At 48.2% G+C, this 16,835-nt stretch overlaps 1 protein-coding gene across 17 annotated transcripts in view; it reads left to right on the forward strand.

Annotated features, from left to right (window-relative positions):
* TNXB (tenascin XB) overlaps positions 1-16,835 on the forward strand; it is a 121,389-nt gene that overhangs the window by 100,018 nt on the left and 4,536 nt on the right. For all 17 annotated transcript variants that reach the window (XM_083424527.1, XM_083424521.1, XM_083424522.1 and 14 more), the window contains 11 exons: positions 2,219-2,530; positions 4,096-4,218; positions 5,843-5,986; positions 7,970-8,089; positions 8,940-9,083; positions 9,682-9,812; positions 10,994-11,126; positions 13,136-13,287; positions 13,610-13,706; positions 15,231-15,392; positions 16,393-16,556. In XM_083424527.1, the coding sequence (XP_083280653.1) occupies positions 2,219-2,530; positions 4,096-4,218; positions 5,843-5,986; positions 7,970-8,089; positions 8,940-9,083; positions 9,682-9,812; positions 10,994-11,126; positions 13,136-13,287; positions 13,610-13,706; positions 15,231-15,392; positions 16,393-16,556 (1,682 nt within the window). The remainder of the gene's footprint in view (positions 1-2,218; positions 2,531-4,095; positions 4,219-5,842; positions 5,987-7,969; positions 8,090-8,939; positions 9,084-9,681; positions 9,813-10,993; positions 11,127-13,135; positions 13,288-13,609; positions 13,707-15,230; positions 15,393-16,392; positions 16,557-16,835) is intronic.

Here is a 16,835-nt window from a genome sequence, read left to right on the forward strand (position 1 = left end):
AGCAGAGCGCACGCAGAACGCAGAAATGTGTGGAGAGATTAATGGCGCAAGTCAGGCCACTTACTAATGAGCTGACAGAGGCCGACACTTACGTTCGGTGTTTACGCAAAGGGTAGGGGGAATGTGCTGGCGTGTGCAGCATGCGAGCATGTCTGCAAAATGAGGCAAGGGCCTTGTGGCGCTGACGTCTCTTTGTCAAGGCCGGTCCTGTTGCAGAGAAGATGGATGGAGCCGGGGGTAAGAGGCACAGCTGGAGGATCAGCCACAGGCAAGGCTGAGGAACAACTTAGACACGTGGCACCAGCAGTTTAAACCCTGCCCTTATCCTATCTAGTTAAAAGTGTGCGTTCTGAAGAGTACATATGAAGATAAGAATCCCCGCAGGATGAGGCCGATAGCCCACTTTGGTCCAGCATCCTGTTCTCACTATGGCCACCACAGGAAACCCGCAAACAGGACTTGAGAACAAGGGGAGCCTCCTGTGGCTTCCAGCAAGTGCTTTCTTTCTTTTCTGTCCTTAATGTTTCAACGGTCAGCTTCGTTGGATGTTCCAGTGAGTTCCAGTTGGGGGCCGGATTAAGACCTTTAGAGGCCCTGAGCACTTAAAAGATTTTGGTGGCCCCATATACATCTAATTCAAAATATGAACAAGAATAAACCATAAAATATTTTTTCCCGTTTTCGAAATGAAATGAAACCTACAGTAAGATGGAAAACAATGTTTATTTTTGAATACTTCCACTTTATATTTGAAAAAAGTTATCCTACTTTTTTTCATGGTGGTCTTTGATCAGATCCTCAAAACTAGTCTTACATAACACATCTGCTTCTGTACTTTGCTTTGCAGAGATAAAACACCTGGCATGCCTTGCTGCATTGTTGTTTTGCAGGCATTTTTAATATACAGTGGTACCTCGGGTTAAGTACTTATTCCAGAGGTCCGTTCTTAACCTGAAACTGTTCTTAACCTGAAGCACCACTTTAGCTAATGGGGCCTCCTGCTGCCGCCGCACCTCCAGAGCCCAATTTCTGTTCTTATCCTGAAGCAAAGTTCTTAACCTGAAGCACTATTTCTGGGTTAGTGGAAGCATATGTAACCTGAAGCATATGTAACCCGAGGTACCACTGTATTTCAGCTGAGATAATAATGTTGTTGTTTAGTCATTTAGTCGTGTCCGACTCTTTGTGACCCCATGGACCAGAGAACGCCAGGCACTTCAATCTTCCACTGCCTCCTGCAGTTCGGTGAAACTCATGCTAGTAGCTTCAAGTTGATAATAATAGTAGTAGTAGTAGTAGTAGTAATAATAATAATAATTTATTATTTATACCCCACCCATCTGGCTGAGTTTCCCCAGCCACTCTGGGCAGCTCCCAATCGAGTGTTAAAAACAATACAGAATTAAATATAAAAAACTTCCTAAACAGGGCTGCCTTCAGATGTCTTTTAAAGATAGGATAGCTGCTTATTTCCTTCAAATCTGAAGGGAGGGCATCCCACAGGGCGGGCGCCACTACCGAGAAGGCCCTCTGTCTGGTTCCCTGTAACCTCACTTCTCGCAATGAGGGAACCGCCAGAAAATGAACATTTTGTGGCCATTAATGTTAAAAATCCACCAATGGAAAATAACTGTGGTGCCCTCCCCTTCCCTTGATGCCCTAAGCATGTGCTTATTTTGCTTAATTGTTAATACAGCTTTGGTTCTAGTCTTAAGGGCCACAGAGGGGTCTTCCCAACCAAACTGGCCCCCTCCTAACAAGCCCCGCCATGGAATTCACTGTTCTCAGTCTTGCCACATCCTGAGATCATATAGTCATTCAGCTGCCCACTACAACCCCAAGATCTATTTTCTGATTAGTCACCCTCAGTTCAATTCTGTGAAGTTAGGATGATGGTGATGGTGATGATTTTGGGGTGTGATGTTCATCACTGTACAGTGGTACCTCGGGTTACAGACGCTTCAGGTTACAGACTCCGCTAACCCAGAAATAGTACCTCGGGTTAAGAACTTTGCTTCAGAATGAGGACAGAAATCGCACGGCGGCAGTGGGAGGCCCCATTAGCTAAAGTGGTACCTCAGGTGAAGAAGAGTTTCAGGTTAAGAATGGACCTCCAGAACGAATTAAGTTCTTAACCCAAGGTACCACTGTGTACTTAATCTGAAATTCATCTGTTGTTTTGTTGCCTGTTCACTCATCTCTACTCTTTATCCCATAGCTTTCCCAGAGGCTAGCAAACGGGCCTTCCTTGAAAACCTGGTTGTCTCTGAGGTGACACCCACTACGCTGCAGCTCACATGGGAAGCTCCCGAGGGAGAGTTTGATTTCTTTTCGGTCCAGCGCAAGATCTCTGTTCCGGATAGTGAAATGAGTCCCGCACCGACCAAGAAAATCAACGTGACCGGGGATGAACGCTCTGTCGTGTTTCAGGGCCTTTCGCCCAACACCGAGTACAGCCTTACCGTCTATGGCATCCAGGGCGGGTCAGAAGCGGCCAGCATCAACACAGTGGCAACGACAAGTGGGACAGGTAAGAAGGCCACACGTGCCACCTCGCTACCCAGAAAAGCAGGAGGAAAAGGTCTTAATTTCCTGAATTACACTTGTATGCATGGGTATATGTTAGCGAGGGAAATCCTAATCCACATTCCATATTACCGCTAGGAAAACTGGCTGCCATTTACTTGCGAGACTTGCCCCACAGCTATTGGCTGAGATTCCATGATGTCATGGAATGTTTGTTGTAAGAAACGGTCTCTAGCTACTGAACAGATTTGTTGATGCAGCTCATGTGAGAAAAGCAGAAGGCTAGTTAAGTGTGGGGGGAGGGAGGGAAACTCACACCATGTCCTGCTGGACCCACAAGAGGCCTGGTGTTGCTGGGCAGAAATGGAATGAAGAAATGGGGAAGACTGAGGAGGCAGGGAGCCTATGAGATTGGTTTTGCGGGAGAATAAAGGATCAAGGCTGAGAGCTTTTGGCATGAAATTAGGAGAGGGAAAGAAAGCTGTCTTCACTGCTGCTGCTGCCAGTTTTGCAAGCGAGACATGTTGGCACCAATAAAAGTGGCAATGAAAGCTATATCCAGCGGCCACCATTTACTGCCCCCCCCCCCAATAATCTGTTAACAACTCTACATGATGATACAGCATTTGTCCCAAGGGGCTATGGGGTGGGGGAGGTAGAGCATGGTGGCTACAAGGAAACATTTGCCTCACCACTGCTAAACCCTCTTCCACCCCTCATTTTAACCCATTTTCTTGCAGTGCTGAAATGCCCTCATTCTTCTACCCACATATGAAGCAGCAAAAATGAGAGGGGCTTTTTAGAAAATCAACTTGTCCCTCATTTGCTCTGCAAACGTAGAATTATTTTTACTTCTTTTGTTCAATAAGGCATTAAAAAAAGTAAGGATTTCCATCACACACACACACACACACAACACCCAGCCAGCTGCAACCACCAAACTGTACCAGTTAACCTAGGCTAAGAGGGCCATGGGGGGCGGAGCGCAGAAGCAGTTATCTCGAAAGGTCTGAGCTGATCTTTTAGGAGGCAGCGAGAAGCAGCCCCAACAGCTGCAGCCCTGGCTTAGCTCGCAGGGTTCGGCCGGCGTCCAGCTGTGGTTTCCTTTGTGAGACCCGAGGAATTAATCTTTGGCGTTTCTCTGTTTCCTTTGCGGTCAGCCAAACTGGCCACAGTTAATCCCAGGAGAAAGGGAGGAGGATTTCAAGTGGGGGGGGGGAGCGAGCAACAGAGAGGCAGGTGCCAAAGCGTGGGTATTGTTTTGGATGCCGAGGGCCAAACGATGCGTTATGTTGGAGTCATGCAACTGGAACCCCCTACGTAATTTTATTCTCCAAAAAAGCAGGCTATTGGGCTCAGGGCCACACCATGGGGAGAGCAGGGGCGGCGGATCCAGCCCTGTGTCCCCTGTGGTGCTGCTGCTGCAGCCCAAATCCAAATCCATCTCCTCTCTCCCACTCCAAACTTTTTTTAAAGGAAGAACATGACATTAGGAGCTCCAGCGATGCAGCTCCGAGCTCTCATGCATGCAACAAAACAATGTGTTCCCTTTTCTCTTTCTCCTTCCAGAGCTGGATAGCCCCCGGGACCTGCTCTTCAATGACATCCGCGAGACTTCCGTGGTGGCGAACTGGAGGTCACCGTCATCTCGTGTTGATGGTTATAAAGTTTCCTTCCAGCCCTCAGATGGAGGTGAGGACTTGTATCCTGTCTCCCGTGGGGTAGACGGGGTAGCAAATGGGACGCGAGGGGCGCTGTGGTCTAAACCACTGAGCCTCTTGGGCTTGCCGATTGGAAGGTTGGTGGTTCAAATCCCCACAACGGAGTGAGCTCCCGTTGCTCTGTCCCAGCTCCCGCCAACCCAGCAGTTCAAAAGCGCACCAGTGCAAGTAGATAATTAGGTACTGCTGTGGCTGGAAGGTAAATGGCGTTTCCGTGTTCTCTGGTTTCCGTCGCGGTGTCCCATTGCGCCAGAAGCTGTTTAGTCATGCTGGCCACATGACCCGGAAAGCTGTCTGTGGACAAACGCTGGCTCCCTCGGCCTGAAAGCGAGATGAGCACCACAACCCCATAGTCACCTTTGACTGGACTTAACCGTCCAGGGGTCCTTTACTTTTATCTTTACCTTTAGACGGGGTGGCATTACATATATATATATATATATATATATATATATATATATATAATTTCATTAAGAGTTTCAAAACATTACAAAAGAAAAAAGAAAAATAGAAAAATAGAAAACAATTAAAAACAATTGATCTTTCATAACTTATCTTGCATTTGCTTGTTTCCCGGACCTCCCCACACCTCCCCTCTTTGTATTCCAGTTAAATTTATTTATTCAGCAAATCCTTTCCCTCTTTACCTCTGTCCTTATCTTTGATCTTAATATATTCTAACTTTGAATTTTCACCTGTTAACAATCCGTTTTTACATATTCCTTCATGACATTATTACTAAAAACCACTTAACCTCAATCCAACATCATTCTAACATTCATTAATTTTGTAATATTTCTGTAAGTAGTCTTGAAATAGACGGGGTGGCATTACTAGGCTCCTAGATATTTTTGATATCCTCAAAAATGCATTACATTAGGGGAAATTGTGTTGCAATTCAGGCAACATTGCATACAAAAATGTGTATATACTTTACTAAAATACCGATGGATTTTCATGGGGAGCTCAATAATAATCATCTGCAAACCTATGTTGACATGTGGAGACTAAACTATTAAGGTTTGGAAAAGTCAGAAACTGAGAGGATTGACCTGGCAGATCTGCGCATCCCTAGCAGCAATCCTACTCTTGGAGTCCAGACAGCAGCTGAAGTCAGCCTGTGACACCGCAGTCCTGACCAGTTGAAGAACAATGTGCCGCCTCCTAAGACAAGCCTTTGACATCCTGGTGTCCTGCAGTTCTGCAGAGATTTGAGACGGGACGCAGGTGGCGCTGTGGGTTAAAGCCTCAGCGCCTAGGACTTGCCAATCGAAAGGTCGGCGGTTCGAATCCCCGTGGCGGGGTGCGCTCCCGTCGCTCGGTCCCAGCGCCTGCCAACCTAGCAGTTCGAAAGCACCTTCGGGTGCAAGTAGATAAATAGGGACCGCTTACTAGCGGGAAGGTAAACGGCGTTTCCATGTGCGGCTTTGGCTCGCCAGAGCAGCGATGTCACGCTGGCCACGTGACCCGGAAGTGTCTGCGGACAGCACTGGCTCCCGGCCTATAGAGTGAGATGAGCGCACAACCCTAGAGTCTGTCAAGACTGGCCCGTACGGGCAGGGGTACCTTTACCTTTACCTTTAATTCTGTTGCAGGAGAGCCAAGGAGCATCTCTGTGGATGGATCCAAGCTCCGAACAACCATTGAGGGCCTGACCCCCGGGGCCAGCTATGAGGTCACTGTGATGTCTGTTCGTGGGTTCGAAGAAAGCGAGCCCTTGGTGGGTTATGTCACCACAGGTACGTCCGTGGGCGAAAGCTGCAACACCCCATAATTTTATTCATTTCCTCCTTTTACAAATTTATAAGCCACTTCACACCCAGAAACTGTCAAAGCAACGTGCAAAGAACAAAATGATAAAATGCAAGAGATGCAATCTCTAAAAGCAAGCTAAAAGCGATAATACCATTTCTGTAGTTATACCATTGGCAATACTCCGTAAGCAGACCTGGTTACATTTCTAGGAAAGCCTTCTTAAACAAAAACATCTCCAGTAGTCACTTGAATGACAAGATGCTATGTGCCTGTCTAATTTCAGCTTGTAACTGATTCCAGAGTGCTGGAGTGGCCACACTAAAAGCCCAGTTCCTAATACAAACTAAGTGCACTTCTGGGGCATGTGGAGCTCCTCCCAGCAGGGCCCATCACAGGCACACAGTTGCCAGACAGGGATATATGGGGCGAGGTGGTTCCAAGTCATTCAGGGCTTTAGGTGCTAAAAGCAAAACCTTGAACTGCACTCCATAGCATATTGGCAGCCAGTGCTACTCCCTCAGCAGAGGTGTTCTATGGCATCAACGGGATGCCCTAGTCAGCAGCCTTGCTGCTGCATTCTGCAACAGCTGCAGTTTCCAGGGGAAGCCTCACATTAAGCACATTGCAGTTCAGTTGTACCTTGGTTTTCGAACAGCTTAGTTCTTGAACGTTTTGGCTCCCAAACGCCGCAAACCCAGAAGTGACTGTTTTGGTTTGTGAACTATTTTTGGAAGCTGAATGTCGGGCAGGGCTTTCGCGGCTTCCGATTGGCTGCAGGAGCTTTTTGCAGCCAATCAGAAGTCGCATTTTGGTTTCTGAACGTTGTGGAAGTCAAATGGACTTCCAGAATGGATTCCGTTCAACTTCCAAGGTAAGACTGTACTCCAGAGAAGCCTAAGGGTAGCTTCACATAGAGCACATTGCAGCAATTCCATTTTAAAATTGAATTCCGCCTTTCCACAATACTATATACAAGGCAATTCATGAGCCACAGGAACGACAAAATGTACAACAAAGATCACACACCCGACAACCAATCAGATCCAACGCAAATAAGTCATAGTGAAAAGCATGACTACAAAAATAAACAACTTAGTGATCCGTTTGAAATATAATATTGCATGATAGAAACAGCAACAACTCTCAACCACTTCCAGTCTCTTCCAAGACCAGAAATCCACTTTTAAGACGCCACCTTGTACCAATTCGGACCATTTGCACGCCAAACCTGGGCACAACAGTGTGTCAGGGGGGAGAAGGGGGTTCTCTCCCATACCTTCTTCCTAGGTCCTTTCTGTGGGAATGTTTAGGGATGCGGGGAAGGATATATTGTCTAAGATATCCTACCCCAACTTGTCTTTACAAGTTCAACAAAATCAGCACAGTTGACATTCCCCTTTTTTAAACACACGCACAGCAGATAGCTTGCTCAGACTCATTAGAGTCTCTGTAAATATTTCCTGGTATTTTCCCCGTTTAATCCCTCCTAAAATAAGACGCTACACATTCTTCTGTAAAGTATAAAGCGTTTACTCACAAGTAATCATCTGTCCACACGAAGTTTCCCAGAAGGCAGACTTAAAAGGTTAGAACATAGTTTAAATGTGGTGACTATCTCCTTATGGGAGAAAGCCCCCTTTTCTTCTCTTGGCCTGGAGCCAAGGGTGCATCTTAGTAGTGCTGTTGTTAAGATGGCATCAATAGAGGCCAGAAGAGACAAGATGGTTGCCAGCCTGTGGTTCTGGATCATTCTACTTCAGGAAAGGCCACACCCATCTTAAGTTACACATAGGAAGTTTTGTCTCAGTCCTAGAAAGCAGGAAGTTCTGGCTGGAGGACTGGGACAACCTTCATGTCTACTCTAGCAATGTTGTGTTTGACTGCACCTGATTCTTACATCCCACACTTTCAACCGGTTCTGCTGGAGCTTGTACCTCCTTCAGCATCCTCCTCTCTCCTCCTCACAGTTCCGGATGGTCCTTCCAACTTGCGTGCCATTGACGTCACCGATTCGTCAGCTGTGCTTACGTGGCAACCTGCTGTGGCTGAGATGAACAACTACATTGTCACCTACGGGCCTGCCGGTGGTGAGAGTTGGGGATTTGGGCAGGGGTGGGGTGATTTGCGGGTGGTCAAGGCCCTTATTCCATTTGGGAGGCAGAGTGTAATTAATTGCATTATACTTGTTGCCACAAAAGGCAGACATGGCCACAAGAGGAAAAGGTGTGTAAGCCTTGGACTTCTGCGATCTGTATTGTTGTTATTAGTAGAACTTCAAAGTCCCACAGCTGCAGTCAGACGCAAACTAGTGGCTTGGGGACAGTGGCCCAGAATTAAGGTGCAGAATTGCTTACAGACGTGTGTAATTCACACTAAAATGCTGGTGAATTTCCATAAGCATGTTACCTTTTCAAATACAGTGGTGCCTCGCAAGACGAAAAGAATCCGTTCTGGGAGTCTTTTCGTCTTGCGGTTTTTTCGTCTTGCGAAGCAAGCCCATTGATGTAGTAGCGCTATTAGCGCTATTGGCTAAAAAAGGGCTAAAAACGGCTTTTTTAGGGGGGGGATTAGCGGTTTTGCTGCTAAAATGCTTTTAGCAGCTTAGCGATTCAGAATAAGGGGTTTTGGAGCAAAAAAAAAATTCGATTTTTTCGTCATTTTTCGTCTTGCGAAGCAAGCCCATAGGGAAATTCGTCTTGCGAAGCACCTCTGCAGATGGAAAACCCTTTCGTCTTGCGGGTTTTCCATCTTGCGAGGCATTCGTCTTGTGGGGCACCACTGTAAAATAAAGATTGCAGGTGATGTGGCAGCGTGGAGACCTGAACCTGTGAATGCCAAAAAAGTTGAACCTAAGAAACCTGAAGCTGACAGATCCACCCATCTCTACTTGCAGCAGGGCCCGTTCTTTATAATCCATCTCTTCTCTTTCTCTCCCAGGTGCAAGGGCCTCTGAGTCAGTGCCAGGGAACCGGGCTGAGTTGCAGTTGTCGGGGCTGGACTTGGACACGGAATATCGGGCCAGCGTGTACGGGGAAAAAGGAGGGAACCGCAGCTCTCCCGCCAGCGCCACGTTTACCACCGGTATGCAGATGGGGCTGGGGAACAGATAGAGACATTCCAAGACTCACAAAGGGCAGGAAAGCCAGCCAATAGAGACTGGAGGGCCTGAAATAGATGTGGGAGGGAACCATGTCCTAAGTCTGTTCAACCTCCCCTGTCAGAGGCAGTCTATGCCTCTGAATACCAGTTGCTGAAAATCGCAAGTGAGGAAAGTCCTGTTTTCAGCCTTCCCATAAGCATCTGGCTGGCAGCTGTGAGAACAGCTAGATGGGCCTTTGACCTGGATCTTGCAGGGCTCTCATTTTGTCCTCCTTAGTCAAGTTTACATAGAATCATAGAATTGCAGAGTTGGGAGGGACCGTGAGGTCATCTAGTCCAACCCCCTGCAATGCAGGAATCTTTCGCCCAACATGGGGCTCAAACACATGACCCTGAGATTAAGAGCCTCGTGCTTAATCTGCCAACTGAGCTATCCCTTCACTCCCTTCTTGGATCCCTCTGGTTTACGCTGCTGAGAGGGTACATGTTGCATTGAGAGGGGCAGGAATCTTCCCTGTGCCAGGTAGATAACTTGGCCGCTTTGGTTTTTCTTAAAGCTTTATTCCTCTCCATTTTCCAGGGGCAGATGGACCCCGGGATCTGCAGGCCAGTGAAATCTCATCCCGCAGTGCTCGTCTCACCTGGTTACCACCGCGTGCCCCTCCTGGTGGATATCTGTTGACCTATGAAACCCCGTCTGGACAATCAAAGGTACCCAACTGTCTAGCATTGTTCTGGTTATGTACTCCCCAGTTCCCTTAGAAGCGAAAATTTCCAGGGATGGCAGTACAGGGCATGGTTTGTTTTCAAGTTGAAACCTACAAAGATTAAACAGTCTAAACCACAGAGCCTAGGGCATGCCGATCAGAAGGTCGGCGGTTCGAATCCCCATGACAGGGTGAGCTCCCGTTGTTCGGTCCCAGCTCCTGCCAACCTAGCAGTTCGAAAGCACGTCAAAGTGCAAGTAGATAAATAGGTACCGCTCCGGCAGGAAGGTAAACGGCATTTCCGTGCGCTGCTCTGGTTCGCCAGAAGTGGCTTAGTCATGCTGGCCACATGACCCAGAAGCTGTTTGCGGACAAATGCCAGCTCCCTCGGCCAGTAAAGCGAGATGAGCGCCACAACCCCAAAGTCATCTGCAACTGGACCTAAGGATCAGGGGTACCTTTACCTTTACCTTTATGCAGCATGCAACAAAACCACTGATCTTGTATCAGATTCCCCAGGAGAGAAATTGTATTGTGAAGACTCTAGAACTCCCTGCCCATTGACATTAGGCAGGTGTCTTCTGTATATTGTCTTTGGTTCCGGCTGAAGCCTTTTTTTATTTAGGCAACATACCAATATGTAATTGGGACACAGGTGGCACTAGGACTTGCTGATCAGAAGGTTGGTGGTTCAAATCCCTGCAATGGGGTGAGCTCCCGCTGCTCGGTCCCTGCTCCTGCCAACCTAGCAGTTCGAAAGCACGTCAAAGGGCAAGTAGATAAATAGGTACTGTTCCGGCAGGAAGGTAAACGGCGTTTCCGTGCGCTGCTCTGGTTCGCCAGAAGCAGTTTAGTCATGCTGGCCACATGACCCGGAAGCTGTACACCAGTTCCCTCGGCCAATAAAGCGAGATGAGCTCCGCAACCCCAAAGTCGGTCACGACTGGACCTAGTGGTCAGGTGTCCCTTTACCTTTACCTTACCAATATGTAAAGCCTATATGTAGGCCCTGAACAATCCCTCCCTGAGAATAAATGAAGTGTCAGACTCATTGGCTGATTCACCTTTCTGATAGTATGGCTGAGAGCACTCTACTCTAGGGGAAGAGTTTTGGGGTTAACCATGTAAGCTCCACAGCATGTTATTGGTTAGGCTTTTCACTGCCCCTCATTGTCTGCTCCACAGGAGATCACCGTGGACGCTTCTGTCACCTCGTATGAACTCCAAGACCTGATTCCTTCCAGTCGGTACCAGGTTCAAGTCCAGGCACTGAGAAGAGGCAGACCTACAGCCCCAACCGCCACGTCCTTCACCACCGGTAATTGCTCTGCCTGGGATGTCCGAGGGTCAACACATTTGTGTTTAGGCACATGAGGCTTTGACAGCTTCGCAAAACCTGCACCAGAGAGAGAACGCCGGTTTGCGTTACGCATGCCTCTCCCACCCCCCAGTTTTTCATTCTGCAGTGATGACATAGAATCATAGAATCATAGAGTTGGACTAGACCACAAGGGCCATTGAGTCCAACCCCCTGCCAAGCAGGAAACACCATCAGAGCACTCCTGACATATGGTTGTCAAGCCTCTGCTTAAAGCCCTCCAAAGAAGGAGACTCCACCACACTCCTTGGCAGCAAATTCCACTGTTGAACAGCTCTTACTGTCAGGAAGTTCTTCCTCGTTTAGGTGGAATCTTCTTTCTTGTAGTTTGGATCCATTGCTCCGTGTCCGCTTCTCTGGAGCAGCAGAAAACAACCTTTCTCCCTCCTCTATGTGACATCCTTTTATATATTTGAACATGGCTATCATATCACCCCTTAACCTCCTCTTCTCCAGGCTAAACATGCCCAGCTCCCTTAGCCGTTCCTCATAAGGCATCGTTTCCAGGCCTTTGACCATTTTGGTTGCCCTCCTCTGGACACGTTCCAGTTTGTCAGTGTCCTTCTTGAACTGTGGTGCCCAGAACTGGACACATTCACGTGTAAGAATGAGGCTCACAAGTCATTAACTCCAAACTCATCTCTGTTTGTGTGAACACGAACCTCGAGGAGGAAGAGGGGGAACTGCTACTGTTTTCTAGAACAAGAGGCTGCCCTCTCGCGATTCTGCATCTTGGGACCACACGCCCAACCCCTTTATGCTACGAAACAGGAAGATTTAAATGCTAAGTGAAAATCCCCCCCCCCCCCCCGCAAAGTCTCTCTGCCATTTGTAGGCAGTGAAACTAGGGGTGGGAACCTGAATATTCCAGTGGCGGCGGTGTCCGGCAGTTTTTCTCAGAATAATCCCTTCTGAGCAATGGTGACTTACAGCCATTGGGACTGGCAGGGCAGAAGGCAGAGGAGGCCAACAGTAGGTGGAGCCAGAGAGCCAAGGACAGGGTGAGCCAGCTCATTCCTGTTTTGTCCCCATCCTCTTCCCTGCTGAATTTTACAAGCGCAACATTGAGACAGTCAGTGCCTCCTTCTGCAATGATTGTAAGTAAGAAGGACAGCAGGAGGGGGCTGGCTGAGGTTGGGGGGCAGTGCCCCATTCTCCCCAATGGACCAGCCTCCACTGTTTCTGAGACAATTCAGCTCACTTAATATTGAATTATGTCGTTCATCTGATCTAGTTCTTTCCCTCCCCCCACTCCCGCCGCTGCGCCAAACATTAGTCTGGTAGCAGGTGCATTTGGGAAGCTCATAAACAGGGCACAATAATGGAAATCAGTCCCCAACAGCTGCTCCTGAAAATGGAGGTTATCTTCCTTTATACTGAACTGGGAACTGTGACAAAATGTTGCAGCGTGGAATACTCCTCTTTGGGATTTGAGCCAGCTGGCCATGCTCTCTTCCAGGTACTCCATTCCAGCATGCCCCGCCCTAAGGTTTTCTGCTCACCCTCCTTTCAACAGTCAGCCAGCATTCTGTCAATCTTACCTTCATTGGGATGGTTTGGAGCACCTTATTTCCCCATGTTTCAGTTTTAGTTTTGTATATTTGGGGTTCCCCTGAGCCTATCTGTATGGATAGCTACATAAGGATCAGCAAACAGAGAATGAGCTTGCAATTAGTATACAGTGGTACCTCGGGTTACATACGCTTCAGGTTACAGACTCCGCTAACCCAGAAATAGTACCTCAGGTTAAGAACTTTGCTTCAGGATGAGAACAGAAATCGTGCTCCGGCGGCTTGGCAGCAGCAGGACGCCCCATTTGCTAAAGTGGTGCTTCAGGTTAAGAACAGTTTCGGGTTAAGAATGAACCTCCAGAACAAATTAAGTTCTTAACCCGAGGTACCACTGTATAGGATAGACATTGGCAGAGTCGTCTTTTCTTTCCTCGGCAGGACCCCTGAGATACCCCTTCCCTCGGGATTGCGCGGAGGAGAGTCAGAATGGGCCGGGAACCTCGAGAGTGAGGACGATTTATCTTGGGGGCAACCAGGACCGCCCCTTGCAGGTGTACTGCGACATGGAGACTGACGGAGGAGGCTGGATAGTAAGTATTAAGGAGGGTAGCAGAGGAATGGAATTATGGGCAGAAACATTCAAAGGTGGTGTCAGCTCAAAACAGATTCCCCCATCCCTGTGGGGTTTCTTCATTTATGCAGTTGTGCTGTTCAGGAGCATATTGAGGGGCATTAATTTGCATTATCCATAAATCCAGGTGTAGCTGGCGCTGACATTGGGCCACCTTGATGCAAATTTTATTTGTTTACCCACAGCAGACATAAACACACCAGAAATTCATTTGGACGCGCAAAACTCTCTCTCTCACACCCACCCCACCGTGCCATTTCACTCTTCCTCCTTCTCTTTAGGTCTTCCAACGTCGGATGAACGGCGAAACCAATTTCTGGCGCAACTGGCAGGAATACGCCACCGGTTTTGGCAACCTCACCCGGGAGTTCTGGCTAGGTGCGTACATCGCTTAGCTGCCCTTTAATTCCTCCATCTGCACAAAAGGATGCTGTGGCAGGTTGGTTGCCACTGTCCTTTTACAAACTGGGAACGGAGGAAAAAACCACATGGCACATGAAATATACTCAGTGTCGCAAAGTGATTTCATGCTCTTTATTCAGCTCATAGTGGTGAGGAGGAATGAATGAAAGTCCCCTCAAAGTATCTGCTTTATATACATTATTTACACAATGGGCTGCACATGATTGGCTAATTCTGGAATTCTACTGTAAGCCAATCAGGTTGTGGATTCACTTATATCTGGAGCATGATTGGGTGGTTCCTGCCAACCAATCATACTGCTGCATTGTTCTAGAACCAATCAGACTGATGCATTCTGAATCCTATTGTTCTAGGACCAATCAGACTGCTGCAATTTGGATCCTATTCAACTCAGTACATAACAGCACAAGAAAGGCTTTCCCCAGCCAGGCTGGGATTTAAAACCAGGCCTCTCAAACATAAGCCATATGTCAGGGACGGAGATCAAAGGTGACCCTCCGGGGCTATTTGCCTCGCTCTTGGGATGCTCCCCAGGCCACTCACCTCACTGGCATTGCTCAACACTCTCCTTGGGTGTCTTTGCCTGGCTGGAATGTGTACTTGGATTCTGATGGTGATGATGATGCTGATTTATACCCCGCTCATCTGGCTGGGTTTCCCCAGCCACTCTGGGCAGCTCCCAACAGAATATTAAAAACACAAGAAAATTCAAACATTAAAAATTTCCCTATACAGGATTGTCTTCAGATGTCTTCTAAAAGTCAGGTAGTTGTTTATTTCCTTGACGTCTAGTGTGAGGGTGTTCCACAGGGCAGGTGCCACTACCGAGAAGGCCCTCTGCCTGGTTCCCTGTAACTTCACTTCTCGCAGCGAGGGAACCACCAGAGGGCTGAATGATGGGGGTGGAGACACTCCTTCCGGTATACTGGGCCAAGGCTGTTTACGGCTTTAAAGGTGATCACCCACACTTTGAATTGTGCCCAGAAACGTACTGGGAGCCAATGCAGGTCTTTCAAGACCAGTGTTCTGTGGTCTCGGCTGCTGCTCCCAGTCACCAGTCTAGCTTCCACATTCTGGATTAGTTGTTGTTTCTGGGTCACCTTCAAAGGTAGCCCCACATAGAGCACCCCCGTGATACCTGTTGCTTGCCTGGATGCAGGATAGAGAGGGTTGCGTTAATTTGTGTAGAGCAAGTAGCCTGATGTAAAGGTAAACGTTACATCCATTCTTCCTTCTGCTTTTGCTACTGGCCCCTGGAAGGTTGCACAGGGGGGGAAATCCGGCCCTCAGGCTAAAAAGCTCCCCCACCCTTGCAGCAGTCTGATCGCACTGGCTCTCTTTTTCTGCAAAGTCACCTGAAGCCTCTTCTCCAAAGAAAACAAAACACGCAGCCTAAAGTGACAGCCGTGTTGCAGGAGGATGGGAACCAGGGCGCGCGAGGGAAACAGGGCTCATCCCGCTCTCTGCCTTGCTCTCCAGGGAACGATGCTCTGCACCAGCTGACGACATCAGGGGACTACGAGCTGCGCGTGGATCTGCGGGCCGGGAACGAGTCTGTCTATGCAACCTACCAGAATTTCCGCGTGGACCCCCCTGCTGATCATTACCGCCTGCACCTGGGCAGTTACAGTGGCACTGCTGGTGAGGGGGGCTGGGGCAGTTTGGTTTCAGAGGGAGTGCTTAGGATGTCTGCAGGGCAACTTCACTCAGAGGAACAGTAAGAGCTGTCTGGTAGTTCTCCCTTGCGAGGTTGTGGGCTCTCCTTCACTGGAAGTTTTTAAGCAGAGGTTGGACGGCCACCTGTCATGGATGCTTTAGCTCAGATTCCTGCATCGCAGGGGGTTGGACTAGATGACCCTTGGGGTCCCTTCCAACTCTACAATTCTATCGTTTTATGATTCTGTGAACGTGAGAAAGTTCAAAACAAAACAAAACAAACCAGAAGCTATTATTCAGAGACATGCTGTCTCTGACAGTGGAAGCAGAACTTAACTGTGGTGGCTAATAGCCATCAATAGCCTTTCCCTCCATACATGTGTATAATCCTCTTTTTAAAGCCAGCCATCACTGCCTCATGTGGGAGTGAGTTCCATAGTTTAACTATGCACTGTGTGGAGAAGGGCTTTCTTTTGCCTACCCTGAATCTTCCTGCATAGATAAAGGTGTCTGTTTTTACAAGCCTTCTCCCTCTCCTTAGATGTTGCAGCTGTCACCCGCAAATACATAGCAATACATACCCATTTACTCATATTATATTATTCTTTTGAGTGGGGGAACCTCAAGGCAGGTTTGAGCAGGGGGATCTAAGGATTCAAGGCTGAGCGCAGGCTCGAGGAAGATTTGTGCTCCATTTCAAACCCTCTTTCCTCCTTTCCAGCGTGGTGTAGTGGTTAAGAGCAGTGGACTCGTAATCTGGTGAACCAGGTTGGCTTCCCTGCTCCTCCACATGCAGTTTATGGGTGACCTTGGGTTAGTCACACTTCTTTGTAGTCTCTCAGCCCCACTCACCTCACAGAGTGTTTGTTGTGGGGGAGGAAGGGAAAGGAGCATGTTAGCTGCTTTGAGACTCCTTAGGGTAGTGATAAAGTGGGATATCAAATCCAAACTCTTTTTCTTCTTCTTCTTCTTCCCACTTCCGCAGGTGATGCTTTCACCTACCACTCGGGCAGCGTCTTCTCCACCAAGGACCGTGACCCCAACCGAGTCATCATCCCCTGCGCTGTCTCTTACCGCGGCGCATGGTGGTACCGCAACTGCCACTACGCCAACCTGAATGGGCTCTACGCGAACAACCGCGACCACCAGGTACTGCAATGGGGCGAGGGGGAGTGAAGGGCAGCTGCACCTTCCAAACACAAAGTGCTTGCAAATTATGAGTGATGGGGAGAGCATCACTTGCTCGCCTGTTCAGTTTCTAGCCCCTGTGCAGATGTTCAAAGGTCCAGGACCTTTAAATACTTAAATATATACGATGAGAAAGTTAAAAGCACTTTGCTTGATGAGAACAATGGTCCATGTAGTCATATATCCTTGTTCTTATAGTGGCAAACAAGCCCTCCAGGACATCGATTAGGATTCTTCAGA

The sequence above is a fragment of the Podarcis tiliguerta genome (genome assembly GCF_965153285.1).
Source record: "Podarcis tiliguerta genome assembly, chromosome: 2".
Taxonomy (NCBI): domain Eukaryota; kingdom Metazoa; phylum Chordata; class Lepidosauria; order Squamata; family Lacertidae; genus Podarcis; species Podarcis tiliguerta.